At 38.8% G+C, this 24,857-nt stretch overlaps 1 protein-coding gene across 1 annotated transcript in view; it reads right to left on the bottom strand.

Moving 5' to 3' along the window:
- Positions 1–24,857, bottom strand: part of mmp17 (matrix metallopeptidase 17) — a 77,197-nt gene that overhangs the window by 15,164 nt on the left and 37,176 nt on the right. Inside the window, exons 2-4 of the mRNA XM_022760815.1 lie at positions 23,936–24,068; positions 22,714–22,849; positions 5,094–5,380 (exon numbers count right to left, since the gene is read on the bottom strand). Coding sequence (XP_022616536.1) covers positions 5,094–5,380; positions 22,714–22,849; positions 23,936–24,068 — 556 coding nt within the window. The remainder of the gene's footprint in view (positions 1–5,093; positions 5,381–22,713; positions 22,850–23,935; positions 24,069–24,857) is intronic.

The raw sequence follows: 24,857 nt of genomic DNA, 5'->3' as shown, positions 1-24,857 counted from the left end.
TAAAAATGCCCAGGTTTAAACAACATACTCTCTTGATTTGTTAACGAGCATGTAGTTGAAATTAAGAGAGGATGATGATACAGCAGTCCCCCTTGTTGATATCACAGGTCTGGAAATATGATGTATTTCATAATTCAAAAGATGAAGCAAAGCTTAATTTGAGTAAAGCTGCTCGCAAAGTCACAGCTGTTAAATTAAAATATTGCATTTTGTAGTGACACGAGATGGCAGCTTCAATTGACAATATTTTGGAATTCATTTTATCTACGACAAATATTGATTTTAAGACTTAATCGTAGTGCAAATGGCAAAGGATAAACATTAAGGAGTCTTAAGTTTTATGGAAGAACTGTTCAAGCAGGAGAACTGACGTATTGATTGAGCTCTTCCTTGCGAGACTCAAATCATTTCATGAACTCCCTAAAAATCAATTCTGGCGATATCTGCTCCCACAGCTGACCTACATATTTTGTGCTGCTTTTTTTTTTTCTTTCTTTTAAAGCATGATGATGCCATTACCCATATGTACTAGAGTGGAAACTATAGGTAAGCCTTAATTTTATTCCATGCTCCTGCAGAGCTCACACTCTAGCCCTTACTCACAAATGGGAGGCTGCTCCTGACATAAATTTTCCTGAGGAGGAATGGACCTTTTTTCACCTAGAAATATGTGGGAAAATGTGTCCAGAGAAATCAAAGTTAGACTTCTGAAATATTTATCAAAGTTTATTGAACTCCATCAAGGCTCCAAATAGTGAAACTACAACTGAAATCAGACTGGAGTTACGGTATCTTAAATTTGGAAAGAACTGCGACCAATATGTATTGGACAGGATATTTTATACTTGAAAAATGAACTTGTAGGTGCTCTCTGTTGGACAAATTATGTAATTTGTCCACAAAATTACCTCAATCATATGATTGAGGTAATTTTGTTGCCAGTATTGCCATTACATTCGGAGTCTCTGTGTTGCAATTTCTTGTTACTTATCCACCGACACACAGGCAGACAATTGCCCGATAATATCCCTGCTGCCAGTGTATTGGTCAGGCTCTGTTAAATTAAATGCAACTTTCCCCTTTCACCTGGTGTGTATGTGTTTGGAGACAACTCCCATCTGTGATTTTGGCCTGCCCAAGGCAAAGTGGATACAAAGAGCTATTATGTCATGTTGAAAATTAATTGAAAGGAATGGAAGTCTGCACCAGCTCCTTTTGTGAATATTTAGTGTGTTAAATTAGGCAAGTTGGCAGCTCTAGAAAAATTGTCCTTCAATCTACTGAACAAGCTGAATGGCTGATATACAAATCAAGAGGTGTGGGACTGTCACATCTATGGTCCAAATTTAATTATTACATTTTCAGTTTGTAACAATAAGCAACAGTCAACATGCAGCCGCATCTGGCTCTAAACCATCAAAGGGCAAACACAGGGGAAGAAGAAAAAAAATGCAGCATGTTGTTTTCCCCGACCAACACACTCTGGAAGCATGCCTGTAAGGTGCAGCATGTTGTGATAAACAGAAATGCTGCAGCCGACACACAATGAAGACAAAATAATGATTCTTTAGTGATAAAACACTTTTTTTAAAAATGTTTTTCAGAATTCAGGATGAATCAACTGTTCTTCATGGTCCAGTATTATAAAAGTGACCAGAATTCACTGAAACTATTTCAACATGAAATTACATTTGAAACATTTTTAATCTTCTCATTAAAGCTGCTATAATCAATATTTTGATATTACCACTGGATCATATGACTACTTTCATATGACAAGGGTGGCTGTACTGTAGGGTTGTAGTGATGAACTCACAGAGAATTATCACCTGGGCTTTTTAGCATTTTTGTTTTGGTTTTATGGCAACAGCCTCACTTCTCTCATCAGCATCATTTTCAGCCGCAGGAGGTCTTTGTTTTCAGTGAAAAGCTCAAAGGTCCACTGTACACTACCTGCTCAACAGCACACAGCACCCAGACAAAGCTAGTGCAGGTGAACATAGAGGAGAATTTAAAGGTGCTGTTTGTAAATTTAGCCATTGCTACATAGCCAACATTACAGTAGCAGCTGTTAACTTACCAGTCTTGGCAAGAGCTTCAGCCATCATTGCGTTAACAGGACAAGAGGTTATGATATGCCCTCTGAACAGCACTACTTCTTCAGGACAGCCTGGACACTATATTGACTTAGTATCGGAAAGTGATGGGGCAGTCAGACCGCGACTGACAGAAATAGAAGCAAAACAAGAGGTTGCTTTCTGTGTAGCAACAACAAAACTTTAAAAAAGCTAATTTAACAACCAAAGATCCAAATATTTTCTTCAGGAGTTGTTGGAGACATGGAACATGGAAACGTGTCATATCAACTTTATCATGGTGTTGTGATTATAGATCATTTCTGTGCTATACTCCCCAAGTAGCCAAAAAAATTGTTAATGCAGGTTTAAGAAACAGAGAATGGGAAATTGGATGATTATTATCACATTATAAAAAGCTGCACAAATAACTCAGCTTGTAGGTGCCACTTGCTGCAGGTCACTTATTTAACTTATCTCATAAACTGCATCACTAGCACTGTGAAATGACTTAAATATCAGACTGAATCGTTTGAATACCACATTGCTTTAGAGTTACACAGTTAATTATTAGAAAGCACTAGACAAAAAGAGAATATTTGAAATTCTATAATTAGTGAAGACTTCATTAGCCTAAAGGTGAGTCCCAAATTGCTAAAGGCATACTAGACAATCTCAAAGTACAAGAGTATGAGAATGATCATAACGGCAGAGGCAAAACTTTCAAGGAGAGGATCAATACCTTGTTTTTACAGCGTAGAAATAATGTTGTCTCTAGTATAATCTGTATCTAAAATCACATAAACCCTAATTCTGTGCTAAAAGAATGATACAAAAATCAAAGGCAGCAGTAAACAACAAAGGGCTGTTTTTATTGCCATTGATTGGACTAAGAAACAAGCTCTAGTGCCTTTGCCGACTATAGATGAAAGATGAAAGAAGAAAAAGTCTGATGTGTTTTATTTGGTGTAGATTTCACCCTTCATCGAGGTGAGTGAAAGAAGTAGCCTTGAAAGCAGAAACATCTAACAAGGTAAGATGATTGACAGCCTGCATCTTTTCATTCTCGCTCAAAGTGCCTTGTTTTTAACACTGGTGCTGTATTCATCAGACTGTCACCACTGTTCAGTTATTTATGACTATTTATTTGTTGTATTTCTCTGTTTAAATCAACATTTCTCTATGTTGGAAATTCTGTTGTTTGTAGAGGGAAATACATTGCCATCATGAAAATAAGAAAACACCCCTGAACCCTCCCTCCTACACTGCCCTGCTCCCATTAACCAAACTTTCATCTACGCAGGCAGTGCTACTACAGCATCATGCCATCATGTCATGCCACTGCTGTGGCCTGCTGGGACATCTAATTGGAGCAGATTGAGCCACCGTAACATATGGTTCACAGCTTTAACAGCTCAGAAGCAAAGAATGGAAATGAATACAGGTCGTGGTTGTATCACAGAGTCACCAGCTGGTACAGTCAGCATCATCCACACCCCTGCTACAAGCTTTAAGTTCCAGCTGTAGGAGGACAGCACGGTGAGCGGTGTTTCTGTGTATCATATGTTTCCCCCTGTTTCCAGTGTTTGTGTAAGCTGTTGGTGAATGGTATTAATCTTCATCCAAATCTTGGCAGGAAAGCTAATTATCAAGAATGTCAAACTTTTCCTTTAGGTAAAAGTCTAAAATTATTCCATTAGTCAATTTAAAAATTGAGTGTAAGTGTTAGCAACAAAATAAACATGTGTATTAAAGGTTAAAGTACTTGGGATGTAATATATCATATTACTGTATATTAGTAGGTTATTTTTCTGACTCGTTCATGTGTAAGAAGCTTTTTTATGTTGTAGCTGCTTGAAGCTGATTTAAACCAGTTTATAGTTCAATCTGAGACATAAAATATAATTCAAAAGAGTGGAGTAACTAGTAAATACAGCTGTGAAGAAAGAGCATATAAGAGCAAATATTTCTATCGAAAATGAAGTGGAGTGGAAGTAAAAAGTAGTACATAATTGGAAATATTAGAGTTGAATACAAGTACTTTAAAATTGTACTTGAGTAAAATACTTGACTAGATGATTTTCCACCACTGTTTCTGACTATAAAGCGTGACTGATATTTCTGCACAGTGTGTCTGCAACTCTGTAAATCTCATCACCGTGTCATTGTGTCCAAATCCCTCTTTTATCGATCATCATTAGAGCAGCTGTTAGTTGACATCACAGATTATAGTGCTGCTTCGAGGTCTCGGAGAGACATTTTCCTTTCAGCTTTTCATTGCCATAAATCAAAGGAAACACTTTTCTTAAAAAAAAAAAAAATTATCACTCAAATATTGTCCTTTTCTCTCTTTATTTTTCTTCCAAATCCTTCATCTGTTAAGAATTTAAAAGACTCAAATGTTGTGAAAACCTTCTGGCATAATTCAATAATCAGGTGAGATCTATATAAGTCAGCAATACAATCCCATTTCTTGTGTTAATTTCTAAAAAGACAAAACTTCATGGGTATCAGGCATATTAGAGTGGATTATTTGTTTATGGCAGTTGGAGGAAATGAAAGGACGCCTTCTTTGCCTACTAATAAGCTTGTGATAACAATTACCGCTACTTTAGTCACTACTCTGAGTCCTGTATCTGAAGCCATGTTATATTGATAGTTCTAACACATTAAATATTAATTACAGAATCTGGAACATGAACAAAGGGTGGAAGCGCAGCTTGGCTTCAAAATACAGTCAGCGTTCTAGTTTTGGATATAGAAACCTTGCCGAGCATGGCAATTCAAAACAGTGTTCAGGCTCTTTTCATTTTCTAGACGCTGACTGTTTAAATCTCCTCATTTTATAGTGCTCTGGGAGTCTCTGAGAAATGTTTTGGTGACATGTTTCCCAGAATATCACTGCATATCCATTCTCCCTCATCACCCTTCCAAATCTGTCTTTCACTAATTAATATAATACATGCATATTCAAGTGCATGTGTACAGCACTTAACATTTACAAGAGAAGTTCCTCACCTGGTGATCTGAAGGTCCACGCCTCATCATCATCAAAGTGTGTATCCCCGGCTGTGAACCTCTCTCCGGGGAAAAATGCATGTGCCACGGTGCCCCCTGGCCCGTCAAAGGGATATCCATCATTGTGGTCGGCCTTAGTGAAGTCGATTTGAATATCTGCGTCACTGCCAGCCACCTCGTGGAAGTTAAGTGGAGCGATGTCGCTCCAAACCTTCAAGGCGTAGTACATCAGGGCTCGAACAGTATCCCTGCCCAATAAGGCTGAATCCTTAGGGAAGGTCCTCACTCTGAGATAAGGAGGGGAAAGAAAAGGATTGGGGATTATTAGATAGCAGATTTCAGTCTCAGGTGTGTCAGCCATGTAGTAGTTTTCAGCAAATTCACCTTTAGATCTTTTTACATGTATTTTTACGTGTATCCTGAGGAAAATAAATCTTAAAAAATACCTACCAAACACGTTAAGTAATATATCCACCTGAACCCAAATTTTACTAGTGAAGTAAAACAAATAAATAAAAACACCCACAATCCGCACACTGCCATTGTTAGACAAGCTATAAAAAAAACTTTTCTTTTGTCCATTCAGGTTGTGTCTTTCAGGAGTTATGACAACAATTTTGATTACTTTGGTGAAGCTTTGGGGCCCTTTATAGTGCAGTACAATTTAAAGAGAATAGAATAGAATAGACACTTTTTTGCCACCAATAGAGGTGACTCTTTCCATCAGATTTTTAGTCCATTTTTTGAGATAGCTGATAACAACAAATTGGCTGGAAAACTGACTCTGGCTCACTGATGCAGTTTTTAGCTAGAAAAAAAAATAGTTCCTTCTATGAAGACCTTTCTCTTTTGTATTTAGGAAGACGGATTGGAAGTTTCAAAGAAATTCTTTTACCTTGAAAATGGCAGTGACAGCTTGTTTTACTCTCTGCTTTATTCATTTATTTATCAGGGAGACCATACATTAATTAACATTATGATAAGATTTAGCCAGAAGGCTAATTTTCAACTGAAAGTCCCTGGGCAGTGTTATACATGTGATGCTTTTACAATAAATGGACACATTTTTGGGTTATATATCTAATCTTCTGTTTCATTTTTATCTCAAAGATTGTGATCTAGATAACAGAAAATAAGACAATGATCTAATTTGTTTACATTCACAGCAGACCTGTCTACTACTTATGGACAAATTATTACTCATAATACACTATGGAAAGCGGCTGCTGGTCTTTGATCAGCCTCAAAGGACACTTCACTCCGCTGCTCATTGACCTCCACTGGCTGCCTGAATCAAATTCAAGTCACTAATGGTTGCCTTCAGAGTAGCTTCAGGGTCTGCACTCATCTACTTGAAGTCAATCATACAGGCTTATGCTCCCTCTCGGCCACTTCCTCCAAGGAATGTTGTCTGGCAATGCCATCCCTACACACAAGAAAATCTGAGTCCAGTTCTTGTTTGTGGTTCCCTGATGGTTGAACGAGCTACCAAATGCTATCATAGCAGAGGCGTCCCTCTCTATCTTCAAGAATCTCTTGAAGGCTCATCTCCTCAGAGGGCAGCTCCTCTCCTAACACCTCTATCACCCTGACATGCCTAACTAGCACTTACTGTGCACTTTCGTGGCCTTCTTTACCTGATCTCCTTGCACTTTGTGTTATTGAACAGAAGAAGTACTGAAGCTTTAGTGTTGTCCCTCACTTGGAAGTCGTTTTGAATGCAAGTGTAAATAGTAACACAGACTAGAATAATGGCTCATAGAAAAAATACCAACTCATCATTTGTGTCTGAGCCCAGGCAGAAACTCAAAGACCCCTTAGGTCTTTCCATAGCTCCAATATGATACAGTCCTTTGTTGGCATAAAAATGTGGACATACCTAGTACAGTAGAGTTTTAAGGTACTTCAACATTTCCATTTGATGTGACTTAGGGATGTGACAACTACAGTTCTGATGGAAATGTTGTACTTTTTATTACTCCACTACATTTATTTGACGTCCATAGTAACTATTTATAGCTACTTGGCAGATCAAAGTTTTACATACCAAACATACTGTATGACTGTCTTATAAAAAATTATACACTGCTACATATTGGACTACCCTATAATATAATATAAAGCAGGCATGCACTGATCTGAACTCATTGGTATAGAAACTGCAATACCGAAAAACATCAAAGACAATAATCAGTGGTAATAATCATTTCATAAGTATAATTTGACACTCAAGGGGCCATTCTGTCCTTAGGGAGAACTTTTACTTTTGAGACTTAAGCACGTTTGCTGCTATTGTTTAATACAAGTACCTAATAGATGATAAAAGTAAACTTGGATGTTGCTGCTTCTACTTAAGAGATTTCATCCACGACTGATTGAAAGTGAAGTATTGCATGACCAAAACAAAGGGGTCATTCCATCCTAATCTATCACAGTTAATATGTGCCATCCTGACTGAACCACTTTTGTCAACATGCCCTATTAAGCAGAAAAGTGATGAAACATCTACTTTCTGTGCCAGGTTATCTGTTATCTGCAGCTGAACTTCATGTAAAAAAAGATAACAATGCTCTATGTAACCCATTAAACTCCACTGCAAAGATAAATAAATATAGGAGGCCTATCCAACAATGTTATGAGCTATGTTTGGAGCTTTGCTAACCCATCATGAAGCCTTCGCTATCCTGATGACCTGCTGATTTTTTTTTTTTTTTACTACAGAAAAGATATCAAAGTATTTTACTGATAACTTGAGCCACAACAACTTTTGCCACCAGCTACATTTCAGACCTTTCATCCCCACATGAGACAGAGCAGAAGCTGTTTTAACGACTCAGCCTGTAGCTCAGGGTGACCTGACCTTTACTGTCAAAGTCAAACTTCTGAGCACCTGCCAGAGGAGCACACACCAGCAAGCTCTTTAATCTTTTAAATCACTTCTCAAGGCACACTTCTAGTGGCAAGTAAGTTTTCTTGTTTTAACGCTGTTTCAATTTTGCTCTCATTAAGCTATTCATCCACTTTTCATTGAGTTTGGTCATTTATCTTATTTGTTTTGAATTTGTTATGCAACACAATTTTAATTAAACACCACATGATAGATAAATAGGTAGATATCTTTATTTGACTTTTTCTGCTTTCTTTTTTCCCTCTCTCAACCCTTCTGTTCTGTTTCTTCCTTGATATTCTTCTCTCCTCCCATATTTTCTCTCAATAATTTTGGTTTCCCTTTATCCTCTTTAGTTAATCCCTTCTTCATTTCCCTATTTCACCTTGTGAGGCATGAGATGTATGTGTATACAGCACATGACTGATTTTCTCTCAGGGGTCCGTGCTGGTTGTTGTTTTTGTGAGTTTTCTTTTCCTTGTCCTTCTTATTTGTTAAAACCATCTCTACCTCAGAGATGATGGGTCCCACAACAACCAAAGATAGCGATTTTCTTGAATTTTAGGCAAAACCTACCCTTCGTTTTTTTGTTTCTTATACACTTCATAGAGTTAACAACGGGTTCTCACTCTTATTACCACGACTGCTGGTATACTGCACAAATTATATCAAAAGAGTAGTCCTATGAAGATCCTTTCATGATTCAGTATATGAATGTTTACAACAAACACAAATGTAGATGATGATGTTCAGCCCTGTACTATAAAAACGAAACTATCACCCCTCCACGTCACTTCTTTTCAATAAAATCCTTCCAGGCTTATCTCGTTAGCTTCCTAACATCCATAGTTTTAGCCTACATTCGCTGATATTTTCGCCTGCTCCTCACTGCACTCAACACTTGAGCTGCCTGTTTATCTGCTGTTGCCACGACGTCTTTAACACACCCAGTGATGCGAACGAGTTGATTAGTGCAGCTAATTAATGGATTAATTAGCAAATATGTCTATGTCAACATGTTGTCACAAAACACATGGACAGCATTAGCAAACGTTAGCTTAACGCAATGAGGAGGTGGTTGTTTGAAAAATGGGATTTTCTTCATTAATATGCAAATCTATGCCACAAGTCACGTCCACACCTAATCAGATCACCTATTCTAAGGGGAGACCTGTGGTGTACAGTAAGTATGAATTTTTCTTATGTTCATTTGCTGACAAAAATGTGCCTACGCAGTCCACTTATTCATACTGCCTGAACGCATGGCCCTCACTGCTAACCACAGTTAGCCAAGGTCACTGCAAATGGCTCAACCTCCACAGACAATTCACCTGCTTATTAGTCCTAATTCAGACGGACGAGGGTGGGCGATTGTGTATATCTGTGCATTTGTGTGTGTGTGTGTGTGTGTGTGTGTGGGTGTGTGTGTGTGTGTGTGTGTGTGTGTGTGAGAGAGAATGTTGATGAGAGAGAAAGATGGAGAGGTAGAGTGCATGGTTTTGTCAGTGTGTAAGTGTGTGCATCCAAATGTGTGTGTCAGCTTGTGAGTGTGTGTGTGTGTGTGTGTGTGTGTGTGTGTGTGTGTGTGTGTCTGTGTGTGTGTGTTTGTAATTGTAGGTAAGTCCACCAAGGTCAGAGCATTCCTGCCCTGCATCTCATATAAACTGAACAGTCCCAGGGAACTGCTGGTGTTTACACAAGGAGTGTATAAGTGCATGAAAAATGAAGCAGGTGTCATTTCTCTGTGGTGCCTCCTTTAAATTTGATTAACTTTACAGATTGTGACAGGGATCTTGTCACTTTGTCAATCTTACGCCTTGATTTAACAACCTTATTGATTATGTTTTAATTCAAGAAACCAACTGCGGTCAGATCTTATGTTTATTAAACATCTCGTTCTCATCAAGTCCACCCTGGTATGTTTTTATGGTCTATTTGTTGTCATTTTTTTTTCTCAACATAAACTACGAAGAAAGACCTTTTTCATGACAATATCATAAATCATTCTCTTATTTTGTAGGCAAAAATAAATTAAAATAAAAACACTGCTACATGTATATTACTGCTATCACCATTGTCAAAACAAAAACCTGTTATTTGTAAAATACGCTGGGAACTGGTTAAATATAATATAATCAAAAAACTCAGTTGACAGTTCAGTTAGATCTCCTGTTGTTTTTTGTATTCATGATTTATTTTTAACCTGTTAAATCATTTTTAATTTGTTAATGGCATGATGATACAATAAAATATCTGAAAAGGCAAATACAAAAGTTATTACAAGAGTTCTGGGATTTATTCCACAGTTGAACTGACCAGGTACAGTATATTTAACTTTTATCAACCTGAATGTATTATTTTACTTGACATAGTTGTGGAGAGGAAATACTGCAAATACAATACTGACACTGCCAAAATGTTGATAGCCTGTTGGTTCCAAATCTAATTTATAACTACAATGTGATAAATCCTCATGTCAATAAATGCATTTCAGTTTTACATGCAGGATATGCAGCTAAACTTTTCAGTGCCTGATGAAGCGAAACTTACGAGCTAGGTCAGGCAATCAACTCGAGTTCACTGCTAGGTATGAGAGAGCCATTTTAAAGCTGAACCTGATACTCCTACCCTGTGTCTCAGCCTGTCTAACACAGCACTGTGATTGACTGTGTCAAAGCACTAAGGTCCAGAAGAACAAGGGCTGAGCACATCCCATCATCGGTCACAATTACAAAGTCATTAGTCGTTCCAAGAAGAGCAGTCTCAGTGTTGATACTTGCGAAAGCCAGAATGAAATTTTTCAAAATGTTATCGTTTTCTGCTGTTAAAAGCAACTGGCTGGACATATATTTTTCAAAAAATGGTCGATATAAAAAGTAGCTTGGACATGAATTTTGTAATTTTGAGGGCAGGTAGGATCCATCCCATTTTTCTTTTTAACACATTTGCAAAATGATCAATAGGAAAGAAAGTTAGAATCTCATTCATGTTAGCTGTCAGCATGCAGTCAGCATAGAGAGGTGTGTCTCCAGAGGGAAAGCTCGATGATGTGCGGGCGACTCCCTTCTACAAAAGGTGGGGAAGGTTTGTCCAAAAAGTTCCTAGATTTGTCACCAGGTGCTTTTATGAAAAACAGTCTCTAACGAGGTCTGAAAACTTGGTTAATTTAGTGACACAGGTGCTAATTTGAAAATACTTCTTGCTCTGGCCAAATCATTTTGAAAGAGCAATGACCAACGGGGAAACTCCAACACTCGGCCAGCCGACTAATGCAGTTGGCTGACCAATAGTGTAACTTCATCACTCAGTCAGTCAGTCAGTCAGTCAGGTTGTGAACAGAAAGTAATTTGTAGTAATTCAGGTTACAATCATTAGATAAAGAAATGTTAAAAACTAAGAGCAGACAAGGGCAAATAGATTAAATAATTCTGAGAAAAAAACTTTGCTGGTATTACATGAACTGGACTGGAAGACACAGTGATTTAAAATGTTCTTTGGTGGGTGATGGACATTAGGGGTAACAGAAGCTCTGACTTTATCTACTTTATCAATGAAAACTTTCACTGTCAGCATCATTTTCAGCTGTGGCACAAAGATGGGATGGATTTACCCGCTGATCCACAGTGTTAAATAAAAATCTGGGGTTAATATTGATGACCAGAGAAGTTCAGAGAAGTATTTTTCTTTCTTTACCATATAACTGTAGTGGCGTAGTAACTCCGTCATAACCTCATAATGTACTTGGAGACCTGATTTCTTCTCTCTCCACTCTACATTCCTACACTCTTACTATGAATACTATGATGTATCCAAGTCTGCTTTCTTTGTGCAGGCATTGACCTGACTTAATGAAGAGCAACATTATTGAATATCGACGCGCAGACAGAGTTAAAACAGTCCGTCAATTCATTGGTGTGACAGTGTTCAGGCAGAAGTGGGCTATGATAATTGAAAAAAAGAACCTTGAGAGACTTTGTTCCTTGAAAATGCAAGAGCAAATAGAGTGGGTTGGACAATGTTAAAGCTATCTATTTAACAGGTAAAAACTATGCATTTATAGTCAAATACACTCATGTTGATTCCACGATGAGAACTCTCACACCCACGTTAAAAACACTGTTGAAGATTAAAGGATGTAGTGATGTTTAAAAAAATTGTGCAGTGTGAAGGTTTGAGGAGTCATCAAGATGAATATTAAAATAATGACAGAGAACAAAATTCACTAAATTGTACTAAAAAGATACTGACAGATTTTGGAGGGTGATCATTTAAAGAAAATATGATTAGGTGGAGACCACCAAGGAGGAGAACACCAAAGGAAGAAAATTAATTACATGGTAAACAATGGCATTTGAAATGGTTCCTAGAGACACTCACAAGGCCACCACCTCAACCACTGCTCCTGGGTTTGCTAGGATAGTTGTAGTGTTGATGACACAGTTCAACAAGGCGGTGGTGATCCTGAGTTTGTAACCAAGACTTAACGTCCACATTGGCAGATAAAATACAATCATCTAAAATAAAAGTTTTACTGGTGAGAGATCTCACATTGAAAGTGTAATTGAGCTAGGAGCCATAAATGATGGAGAGGCAGCATCTGTTGGTGTGACAGTAGTACAATTTATGTACTTAATATTGTTTTGTTTTTTTACTTAGGGTAACTCCATTAGTTACAGCAGTCTTAACAGGGAGATGAAGTGATGAAGGTGATGGCGACAGGGAAGGACAGGATGGGCTAGCACCCAATTTAGTGCATTGAGGCGGAACCATAGAAGAAGAGGCGGTTTCCAGTGTGCATGAGTGAGAAGTAAACAGTCTAAATGTCAACGAGACAGCACTGTGTCCTGCATGTTTGCAGTAGTCAGCATCTGAATGCCTGGTTTCTTTTGTTGGATACCGTCTCTGTTAAAAAGAGACGATTCCAGAACAGGTTAAAATTGTCAATAAAACCAACATTGTGAGATCTACAAGCCGACAGCAGCCAAGGACTCTGCTGAGACAACCAGTACTGCGACCTGAATGGGACCTGAGATAAAAAGAGACTTTCCAAAGTGTTTTCAGAAATTAAAAAGAAAATCAGATTTGGTCAACTCGGGCTGTTGAAGAACTGTGTCAATTGCTCCCACATGGACTATTACTCTTCTAATAGTGGACAGGAGTGATGACAGTAAAGCCTCAAGCTTTTTTAGAGTGTCAGAGGCTGTGGCACCGGGGAAACAGTGTGTGACTGCATGAAGGAAACACACAGTTATGGAATCACCAACAATTAGTGTTGAGGGGAAGAAGAGCAGCTGAAGATGTGTACGCTGGACTCTGTCAGGAGAAAACAGAGTATGTTCAGCATCCACAGAGTGTGCTGCATGGTCCCTTGCTAGGACTATCACTGCTCCCCTGCACCAGGTCAAGAAATAGTATCGTGCATAATTCCCCATTGTCCTGATTTTTTTGGTTTTATATATAATGTGTCCGTTTTAGAGGTGCTGGAAGACTAAGGGCCTGATTTACTAAGATCCCAAATAAAGAGCGCTAAATTGCGTGCGCACACGGATAGATTGCGCGCACTGCTTGTTTGGGGCTTGCGGGTGATTTACTTAGATAAACAGCGCAATTGACTACAGGTGCAAAAGTGATTGAGCCCACCCTATTTAAATGAGGACTTTGCGCGAGTTAAGGGTATTCACCATGGCGAATGCAAACGAGCTGACCCAACGGAAGCGCAAAAGCAAATTTGAAGCCACGGAATTGGAGGTGCTGGTACAAGAGGCAAACAAGCACATTTCTGAGTTTCCTCCTCGTGACTGGATCCAAATCAGCTCCTACTTCACGGAGAAGCTCCAAAATGGCATCGCCGGATAACCGATATGTCTCCATTATTTTTTCTTCTGCCATTCCAAAAAGAGAGACACGAACAGAAAAGATGCGTTCTCTCCGTTGCCTGTCGTGCCTACGCCGCCTCCTTGCAACAATGACCGCAGCCATCTGTGCGCACAGCTGTGCCAGATAGCCTAAGACAAACGTGCTAAATATAGACGCAAAAATAATCAGCGCAATTAGTTTCAGGTTTGGTAAATCACATTGCGTGCGCAAAATGATTCTATTTGCATCTACTCCTCCCGATATTTTGCACGTTCTGGCAGGCACGCTTATATTGCATATTCATGAAGGCAGAAACGCAAAATGGATAGTGCGTGTTATTTTGCCCGACTGACAGACGCAATCCTCGGTGCGTCCGGTTAGTAGATCAGCATCAACATGTGTTTGCGCGTGCTGTCGCGTTTGCGCACGTTTTTACGCACGCAAAGCTTTAGTAAATCAGGCCCTAAGTGTCTAGTGAGCCAGCCAATCTCTTTCCCTTTGCTTTTAGATTTTATGGAAAATTAAGAAAACTGGCTGCTGGCTCTAGCTTTATATTTAGCATACAGTGGCATCGCTCCTCTCATCTAACTCTCAGCAAGAAATTGAATAATCAGATTTCCCAAAAGTTCAAAAAAGTTTTTTGGCTACTACAAATGGGACTTTTACACATGGAACCGATATAAACTCAGTGGGAACAAAGTAAGAGCACAAAAACAGTTTGTTGATGAAAGTTTTATTCAAGTTTTTGTGGGTAGCAACACATTTAGGGTCAAATTGTTGCACAGTTTTCTCAGCTTAGCTCAGGTTAAAAAGAATAAACTTGTCGCTGATCAAAGTCAATGTTTATTTTCTACAAAATTTCATGACTGTGACTGATGAGTAGTTAGAGAGTGATAAGTACCGGAGCCAGCAGAGTTTGGAGATAAAAAGTGCAGATGTAAGTGTTTTTGGCTGCAGCTTAAAGCAGGAGTCATCAACGGTTCAGTGGCTGAGGGGCTGTTTAGCAGCAACACAGCTCCTGAGTGTGCATCGTTGACTCACAAATAAATATCTGAGAACAGAGTGTACTGTCAGACGTTTCCACATCAATCAAATATAATACCTACATAAAGAACTGCTTACATCAAAGAACACCCTGACATTACTGAGCAGGCAGTCCTGGACAGACTGTGAATCTCTCTCCATGATGCTTAACTGACAAACAGAGGATGGAAGAAGCAGAAATAGCATGGGTAAGAAAGAGAGGGAAGAGAAAGGGGCATTGTTACAGGCTAATGGGAATTAGGAATGTAGGCGGTAGCGAGAGTAAGCACAAAAAGAGATGAAATATGCAATGTCACAGTGCTCTTGATGATTCGACACTTATTTATACCTCCATTTCGATTTATTACATCCAATTTAAGCCTGACTATGTCCTTGATTGTCAAAAACTGACTGAAATCATTCTTTGTAATCATGTAAATGTTTTTACTCTTTTTCCACAAGTAGACAATCAAAGTTGAATACACTAGAAAGAACATTAATTTCAGTAACATTAGTAACATCATTTTGGGTTCAATATCACATAAACCTTAAATATATTGATTCACATTAAAAAATATTGTTGGCAGAGTGATTTTTTTCCACAATTAAATTCATCAATTGTCAATTTTTTTCATGAATACAGTGCCAGCAGGGCTAATCAGAGTGTAGATAATAACTTGCTTTTAATTTGAAAGTAACAAATTACTTGGCTTCTTTTGAAGCTTGTTCCTGAGAAATTGGATTTGTTAAGGTTTTGGTCTCTTTTAATTTCCCCTGTCTAAAAACCACAATGTTGTGAGAAAAGAAAAGCCGTTAAATGAACATAAACACTGTGTAGACACAGCTCAAATCTGTTTGCCTTTAAATCAATAAGAGGAGGGCAATGTTTGGCAATGCATTTTATGTGTAATGCATTATTTGTGCAAATTAATGTCTGTCCACCATAACACAGACTACACCTCAAGAAAATTCATGATGCTGAAGCAATAGTTCACAAAGGGGCAGGAAGAATGTTAAATAAAGTCTTGTATAATACACAGTAAACTCTTTCATTAGGCTGCATTTCTATTGCATTTGAACAAAGTGAGATGAATTTCCCAAGAGACCAGATAATGACGGGAAAATAACTAAATTATTGCAAGTTAATGTAATAAACCTTCCAGTTATCATGTTAATCAATAGGCTGTGGGGAGTTTTTCACAGTTGAAAAGCAGCTGTGTGCTTAAGTTTTGAATCTTATCTGACAGATGTAAAACTTCCTTTTGTGAAAATATCTATGAAATCGTAGCCTTGCAAGGTCTTTAACCAGTTTAACTTATAAATTTGTAATGAGGAGGGAAATTTGTTTCGCCATCACAGACTCCATTATGCAATATCGTCTCACAGTAATCCAACAGTCCAATTACAATACATTGCTTTTTTTCTATTGGGATACTGCTTCAACACACAAAATGTGCAATTTTTTTTAAGGCCATGTGTATAGAGGTGTGTTCCACCTCAAGAAACTTTTAACTGACATGAAAAGTATTTGAGCACCACTCAGTGCCTGTCTGCTTCATCTGTTGCAGATGAATATGAACGTTCCCTGTGTGGCTTCAGCAATACAGGGACCTTGGAACTGGATAAAGGTGCAGTAGACAATAGAAAGCAAAAAGTGTGAGATTGTTGTTGATGTTTTACAGTGTGTAAGTGATGATTTTCCATCTCAAAAATCAGTAAGTAACAGGATATTACAGTAAATATCTATACTAAAGATGCAAGCGAGCAAGGAACCATGCATTTTCCACATTAAACAAAATACGTGGATAAATATTATACCCAAACACTCCTGAGGCAGCAGGTCTGCTTAAATTACTTATTTTTCTATGTTTCTAAGTTAACAGTGCTTTCTATGTTGCTATATTGATAAATCACACCATATGGAAACCTCTCAAAATATGACTGAATGAAATCAACAAATAATCCACAAGTGTTTATAAGAAAAACAGGCCAACAAATTCACCATCTGTTGGTAAGAGTTCCAGGCTGAAAAAATCTACAATAGACATGAGGTTCGTAAATCTCAATTTCCAGTAAATCTTGGCCGCTTTGTACTGTTACACAATTGTGAGAGCTGTGAGTAGAAAGGTGGGTTGACTGGGCTGAAGAGACAGGCTGCCTTATTTCACAAAGCTGAGTGGGGCCAACCTGAAGGCAGCATAAGGCAGTAATGATTGGCAGTAGTAGGTTGGCAACAGTAGGATAGAGTGAAGGAGAGAGGAGGAGAGAGCGAGTGATGAGAAAAAGCAAAATGTTCCAGTCATAAAACAGCAGGTCCTCACAGCAGTGTGCATGCTGGTGCCCCGAAGCAGATGTTGACACTGTACAACAGTTTCTGTGCAGTGTGATGCTGGATCTCTGCCATCCTGTGCTCCAGGTCAGCTGACACCGTATAAGAGCCTCCATGCAATCACATCCTGATCCCCCCAAAATTTTCTGTATCTCTGACAGAAAGCCTCCAGTGGGTAGATGTGAGGGTTATTTGAACAAGGCAATGCCACAGGGACAAAGACCCCAGGTAATTTGTTATCACTAAGCCATAACCACCCTGACCCCGGTGACAAGTGATTCATCCCTCTGAACTCCTCTCTCATGCAGTCTGAGTTGTTACTTCTGCAGCTGCAAACCAGTGTGGAGCAGAAAACTCTCTCACTAATCCCTTTGCTGAAGGAGCTTACTCTTCCCCGTTAATCCTGGCTGGATGAACCAGCCCAGTAGTCTCTGGATATTAAGTTTATATTGGACGATTCTGCACCTACCTATTTACGTTCAATGATAACATTCAGTGCTAATGGAGGAAGTAATGTGACATTTATGTAGCCAAGTCCAAAGTTATGATGTGGAGGCCAGGGTGACTTCCATGTTCTTGACAACTCACAAGACATGTCTTTATTTATTTTGTTGTTTTTGTACTGTAACCACAATCTGTCCCAAACTATAAGCAAGTGATCTAGTTGGCTAACCTTAATTCTACCTTAACCACAGTATAACAAATGTTTCTTTGCTGTAAGCACAATCTTTTCCAAACCTTAACCATACTGGAGTTGCCAGGCATAAATGTTGTAGAAATAAGTAATTAAATAACATTGCCAGTGAACTTTTGACAAGACCAAGATCCTGCAGCCTTGCTAGCCATGTTTCTGTGAGGCTGTACTTAGACACGGTGCTTTGAACTAAATGCTAACATCAGCATGTTAAAAGCCATGGTTAATGGGAATGCCATTAGTTTTCCTGGTATTTGGTTCCATTAAGTGTTGGACAAATTCCCACTCTCACCAAACATTAACATTGGAAATAAACCAACAATTGAATGGCAATCCATTCAATAGGTGTTGAGACATTTTACTCAAATCTGCAATTTTGTAGCATTGTCCAATATCAGTGTTCTGTTTAGGGACAGGTTTATGATGAAGCACTCATCATTACAAATGGATAACAATGACAAACAAATTTAGTAACAACAGACTATAGCACATTTTACAAAGGGTTTGTAGTTAAACTGTGCTCTTGTTGGATCTGGATTCTCTACTGAACTCTACTTTACTTTCTGTTCTGCTTTTACAGTAACTACTGCATCCTCCTCACTCCCTCTTGCTCGGACAGCATTCTCATCAGCTGAGAGTTCCTGCTTATCGACCTGTTTTTCTTCAATTCTCCAGTGCCCTGATGTCCTGCTTTCCCTTGGCATCTTGCTTCATTTTGCCTTCCTTCTGTCCTAGCTTAGCTCTATTAGCCTCCTCAGTTCATCATTCTTGATGCTTTGGCCCATCTGGCCTGTGTGTCCCACTCTCCTTAACTGCAGGTTGGTCTGGCCAACATAAGACAATGTAAGACTTTCCTCAGGCTCATAAACACTTGTTGAACCAGTACTTGTCAAACAAACATATTGCAACTTCCTAATGCAGATTCAGCCCTGATTACTTACTTGAGGCTGTCTCCTCAATGGAGACCTTTTTAGTTACAAGTTGGCAAACCCTCTTCAACTCACTTTTTATCTTGACCTAAAGCTTTACGACATAAGCATCTGGAAATTAGGGATGGGAACGATAATGATGGTATCACGATACAGCGATTCTGCAATACTCAATACATTGCAAGGCAGTCTACTGTGATAGACCACGATATTTGTGAAAGTGAAGAAGAAGAATACTAAAAAATCAAAAAGCAGGAATCATGTATTTATTCACTGCATTGTGGTGTCAGTTGCACAGAATTCGACAACTGAGATGAAGTGCATAGAGTCTTAGCTTCGGGCCTCACACACACTCTGACTGCAACTTGTCCATGTTCATGTGTGCCATCACTCCAATGTAAAACAGCAAACGCCTGAACTGCCAGAAGGCTGAACAGTTCCGGAGTTCAAGTGTTTTAAAATAATTTGATACAAAAATACACATTTCTCTCTCATATCAGTATCCAAACTTGGAGACAGCAGTCCCTGTCTTAGTCAGCTGCCAGCTATAATTCACATGACAGTAAAATGCCCAGTGTGTAGGTGTTTGTGTGTGTATCTCTGTGTACGTTCAGTCTCATTAGCAGCAGACTGCTGACCGATCCACTCCTCTTCATGAAGCCTGCATGTGTTTATGCCCAAGTGTGTGTTGGTGTGTGAGAGGGAAAGACCTGATCTCTCCGTCAGACGAAATAGAAAGAGACTGCTGACAGAGCACTGAGTAGTTAAAGTGTATGCGTGTGTGTTTGTGTGCAGGACAGCATTTCTGGACTGGCAGTGTGTGTGTGTGGCCTTTGATATCGCATAGTCTTTATTGATTTTATTTGTGCCATGAGCGTTGTAAAAGCTGAAGTCGGACCAGACTTTCAACTTGAAAGATGATGGTACTGCTCTGATTTGTCTTCTATGTTCCCCCTGTGAGTTTCTTCTTCTTCACCACAAGTTTACCATCATTCGTTTGAGTCGCGCCACCATGAGGAGTCATGAAGTAGTGACTCTGGTAAGTAAAATTAGCACGATCTGTTTACAGTGCATGCATGTTTTATTAAAAATATTGATATTTGGCACCAGTGTATCGATAACAAATTACAAGAGGAAGTAATACAATATAGTCCTGTATCAATATTTTGTCCCACCCATACTCTGAATGACAAAAGATAATTTCATCTTGGTAAACCAAACAAATACACCCCTTAATCATACAGGCGGCAGCTTGTCATGTTGATAGTCTACAATACCAGCATATTTTTCACTCCAACTGAAACACACTTGCAAACCAAACTTACTGACAAACAGTATTCTCAGCATCACATGTTCTCAAGCATAGTCAAGATTTTCACAGTCTACCTGTCTGTTGTGGTGCACACTGCAGCTTGTGGTAAGGCAACACCCCACTAACCTGAGATGCTGTGCTGACCTGTCAGCTATAAACACCCTGTTCCTCATCAGAACTAAAGCTATTTAACCACTTACACTTGTGAAAAAGGAGAATAGTAATAAAACTAAATCAGAAAGACAGTACAGTCAAGTGACACAGATCAACTCTACTGCAGGTTTCTTGTTATTTTCTGTCATTTGCTTGTTAGTGTACCTAAATGCAATACATCCTGCAGCTGTTAGCAGTCCTGAAGTATAATATTTAGCAGTTTTTTATTTTCATACACAGTTAGAAACTTTGCAGCTTTAAAATTTACAGCCAAAACTGTATCACTGGATAATCAATAAGCACTCAATGTACACTGAAAGAGCTATACTAGGTGATGCAACAGACTATCAATGAGCAACTAAGCAACTGTTAGGATGTTAGGATGTGCACAGGCAGCCTAGTTGAGTGTGTTATCGTGCTAAAATTAGGCTAATTAGCACTAAATACAAAATGCAGCTGAGACAGGTGCAAACAGCAATGCAACTGAAAGTGTCAATAAGACACTCACTAGCAGTGACTGTACAGTATATAATTTCAATTGGTAATAAGATAATAATTGGTCATTAAACAAGTTAGTTTATGACTGACTCATCTCATCACCAACAATACAGCTGGATGAAATCATGGAGCAGTCAGTGGTGAAATTTTATCAAAAGTTGTCATGACTTGTGTCTAATGGCTGATTGACTGAGAACCAGTGACCCTCTAAACAAATCTCTCACTAGCTGGGAGACAGAAAACAAGCTGTAATGTGGAAGGGGACTACATTAATGTGTAGATTGTTGCCTTTCGACGCCTGGGTGCACACAAAATGTACAAACTAGACAACACACCAGCTTTAGATCATCTCCTTGTTGAATCACCCCTGATAGTGTGTGTGGAACAGCACAGGCCAACCATATGTTTCACTGCCTCCTCCTCTGCTGTCTAGCACTAAGCTGTATCCCTGACAGATGGTTCGCTGGCACTTAGCATGACCATATTATTCTATCATGTACTGTATAAACCGCAGAATGACTCTGTGATGAAGCCTTTGCTCTTCAGGAATCATACAGATGACTTTGGTCTGTGAGTGGGACTGCACGGACCAGGTGATGCAATTACTTTATGTGTGCAAAAACCTCTCCTATTCCATCCATTACTCTTACTGAGACACACCAGTGTTTTAAATTATTACACATTTTATACACAGCAATAGGAATTTGTTTCTTTGTAAACTGTCTGAGAAGGGGTAAGCACTTGCTGTCTCTCTGCATGCTGCTGGTCTTTCTAACCAGCATGCCACTTTAACACAATGATCTCCCTCTGAGCCACAATTGATCCAGAAACCAAAAGACCACCGCCTTGAGGAACAATCACCTAATGTAATCTATCAGGGGATGCACAGATGGAGAAAAAAATTGTAAAAATGTAAAGGTTTATGACTTCTAGTTCCCTGCAGGTGCACCAATGTGATGTGCTGAGCTGGACTAAACATAATTGTGTTAGACTTAAATAACCTGCTCTGATTTCACACTGAATGAACTATACTGAAATACAAACAGTGAAACATTGTAGTGTGTATTTGTACAAAGTCATACTTATAAAGAAAAATTATCCTGAATTGTAGTGTTTTGCTCCTTCCAGCCTTGAAGTAAGAAGGACCAACTGGACAATTTCTCATACACTCCAGGAGAAATGAAAATATAAAAATATTAATAATATATATAGAATATCAGAATTATGTATTTTATTTTTATTCAATTATCATTTGATTACAATCATTTACACTTTAATGTTGCAACTTGTAAAAGTGGTAAGGGTGATTATAACTACTTTATATGTTGCTTGGTAGCTTAATCTGTAATTGTAAATCATAATTTATTTGTTGATTTTATTTTGTAACCCTGATGATGATATTTGTTCTCTGAGCTAAGGCTCTAATCTGTGTTTCCACAGTGTATTATGAATAATAATTTGTCCATATGTAACAGACGAGCCTCTGCTGTGAATGTAAACAAATTAAATAACTTCTTTTAAAGATATTTTCTTATATCCTACTATCTAGGTACCTCACAAGTATACTTAAATGCAGTGATTGAGTAAATGTATTTAGTTATTTTCCACCACTAGTTATGGCTAACATACACACAACACATACAAGTGACTTATAGCTTATAATGTGGTTGCCAAGCAACAGCAAGAAGCCTCTCACTGCCCAATACACGCCAATGTGATGGGGATAAGAACTCATTCTGAGTCCATTGACTCAATGGTCTCATCAGTGTGAAGCACCCTTCAGCATTCAGCATTACTACAGATGTAAATGGTGAATGATTTTTGTTCAGTGGTTCAATGCACTTGAAAATGTCAAATATGATTCTGTATATTGCTCATTCTATTCCCTTGAGGTGTTACTGTGTAACGTACAGTAGAATGGCACTTAATTGTTCCTTACCTCCAGGAAAGATGCCTCTTATTCCATTTGTTCTGAGGGTTCAAGCCTCGTTTCCTGCGGCCCACTGTCACCTCAGCCTCAGACACATCTGGCAGAGAACATCTGGGTGTTTTCATTAGACCCAATGTGGCTTGGTCTAAAGAGGAGTGGAGAGGAAAGCAGACGAAAGGAGAGGTGACTGTGTTGCAAACTAGTGGAATTATATTTATCAAAACTAATATTAATATAACACCATGATTGCAACTTTTTGACTTTATTTATAGCCACCACATGAGTACATGTTATCATGAATGTATTAAGTGGAAAACATCTGATCCACCACCATGGTTCAACATCGGTTTGAAAATGTCTGCTTAAGTAGCTGTAACTCATATTGTATGTCCTTATATGCATATATATGTGCATGTGCGATAGCTTATGAGAGGCTATTTGGGCCATAAATCATACATGCTTTCTAGGATACCCTCTTACATGCACAATCACACTCTCATACACACCACTGTTCAGGCCATAAATTCTTGTAAATTCTTGCTTACACACACACACACCACTGCATTGTTTTTAAAATCAATCACACACAGTATCATGCTTCCTATTCTCTATAGTCCTGTATGAGTTTGAGCAGCCGTAAAGAATGACACTGTTTGTAGAGGAGTGTATGTGTGAGTCAGATTGGCAATACCTATGTACAGAAACAATTTGTACAGGGTGTGAAAAAATAGTAGAGGGTACTGTATACTAATCAATATACTGTTATTTTGTATTACACACACCACTATTATCAGTCACATAGTGTGCAGCATTGTGTTTCTACTATTTGTGTGTGTGTGTGTGTGTGTGTGTGTGTGTGTGTGTGTGTGTGTGTGTGTGTGTGTGTGTGTGTGAGACAGCAAGTATGATTTGTTTTCAAGGTGTATCATGGTGTATAGACATGTTGGCAATCTAATGCAACCCAATAGAAAGAAGTTAGATAAGTACAACCTTTCTAATATTCAGTGGCTGTTGTGTCACTGTGACATTTATTCAACTCAGTGGCAGTTCCTATAGCCACACGCTGTGTTGGCTGGATTGCATTATATTGTAGGGTATATCTTGTACTTTTTCCAAAGGTACACTTTTCATTAAAATACATACTGTGGTCACACAGTAAAAACACACACAGTGATTCCATTAAACCAAAGTACCAACTCTTCCATGACCCAAAACAAACACAGCCACATACCCAAGACTCCGGTCTCCTTCAGCCCTCCAAACTTCTGCATGGCTTTGATGGCCTTGGTCAGGGCCTCCTTGGTCTGAAGCTGACCAGTCACTGGGTCAGGGGGCGGGAGGTAGCCGAACCTGCTCAGCCAGTCCTGGAGGGGAAACAGTAGACACAGAGTTCAAGAGTCATCCCAGGCATTTCAGTGACTCCAAGCATCCCAAAGCTGCTGAGATCTGACACCTGCTCATGTTTACTGTCTGTGGATTCTGTGTGTGTGTGTGTGTGTGTGTGTGTGTGTGTGTGTGTGTGTGTGGTGTTGTGTGTGTGTGTGTGTGTGTGTATGTATACAAATATGTGCTTTCAGGATTTGCGAAAGCTTTGGGTGTGTGACATTTTACAGCAGCACTTAAATGGAACACGGCCATAATTAATGTTATTAGTAACATCTGTGCTTTTCCTGTTGTGACAAGGTAAAAACATCTGCTATGAAAAGGTCTATTATGTGGTCCTTAAAGTGAAGCAACTATGGATTTAAGCTATTGGTCATTTTATTATTGACACCTGTGCTTTCCCTGCTGTGACATGCCAAAATGTTTTCAGTGAAAAATGTCTATACATCTGTTTAATCCCAATACTCTAATTACTGTCAGGTCAGTTTGCGTATTTTTGCAACTTGCACACTGGTCACCTTGCAATCGATGGAATGACTGTTTTACACACAGTAGTTTTTGTGAAAAAAAGGATCTTAGAAAATTTGCATAAAGCGTTCATGAGTCTTTCTTTTGGTTGCTTATATGAAGGATATTTATTCACAGAAGCTATGTCAAGTGACAACTAATAGTTTCCTGAAAGATTCATTTTCATCTCCAGTCAGTTATCATCTGTTCCAATTACAACCAAATCCACTCCCTTTCTTTCCTGATAATTGATTCTGGCTGTG

This window comes from Seriola dumerili, unplaced genomic scaffold, assembly GCF_002260705.1.
Source record: "Seriola dumerili isolate Sdu_G_001 unplaced genomic scaffold, Sdu_1.0 BDQW01000365.1, whole genome shotgun sequence".
NCBI lineage: Eukaryota > Metazoa > Chordata > Actinopteri > Carangiformes > Carangidae > Seriola > Seriola dumerili.
The sequence above is the reverse complement of the archived record's forward strand: the minus strand, read 5'-3'. Positions and strand labels throughout refer to the sequence as shown.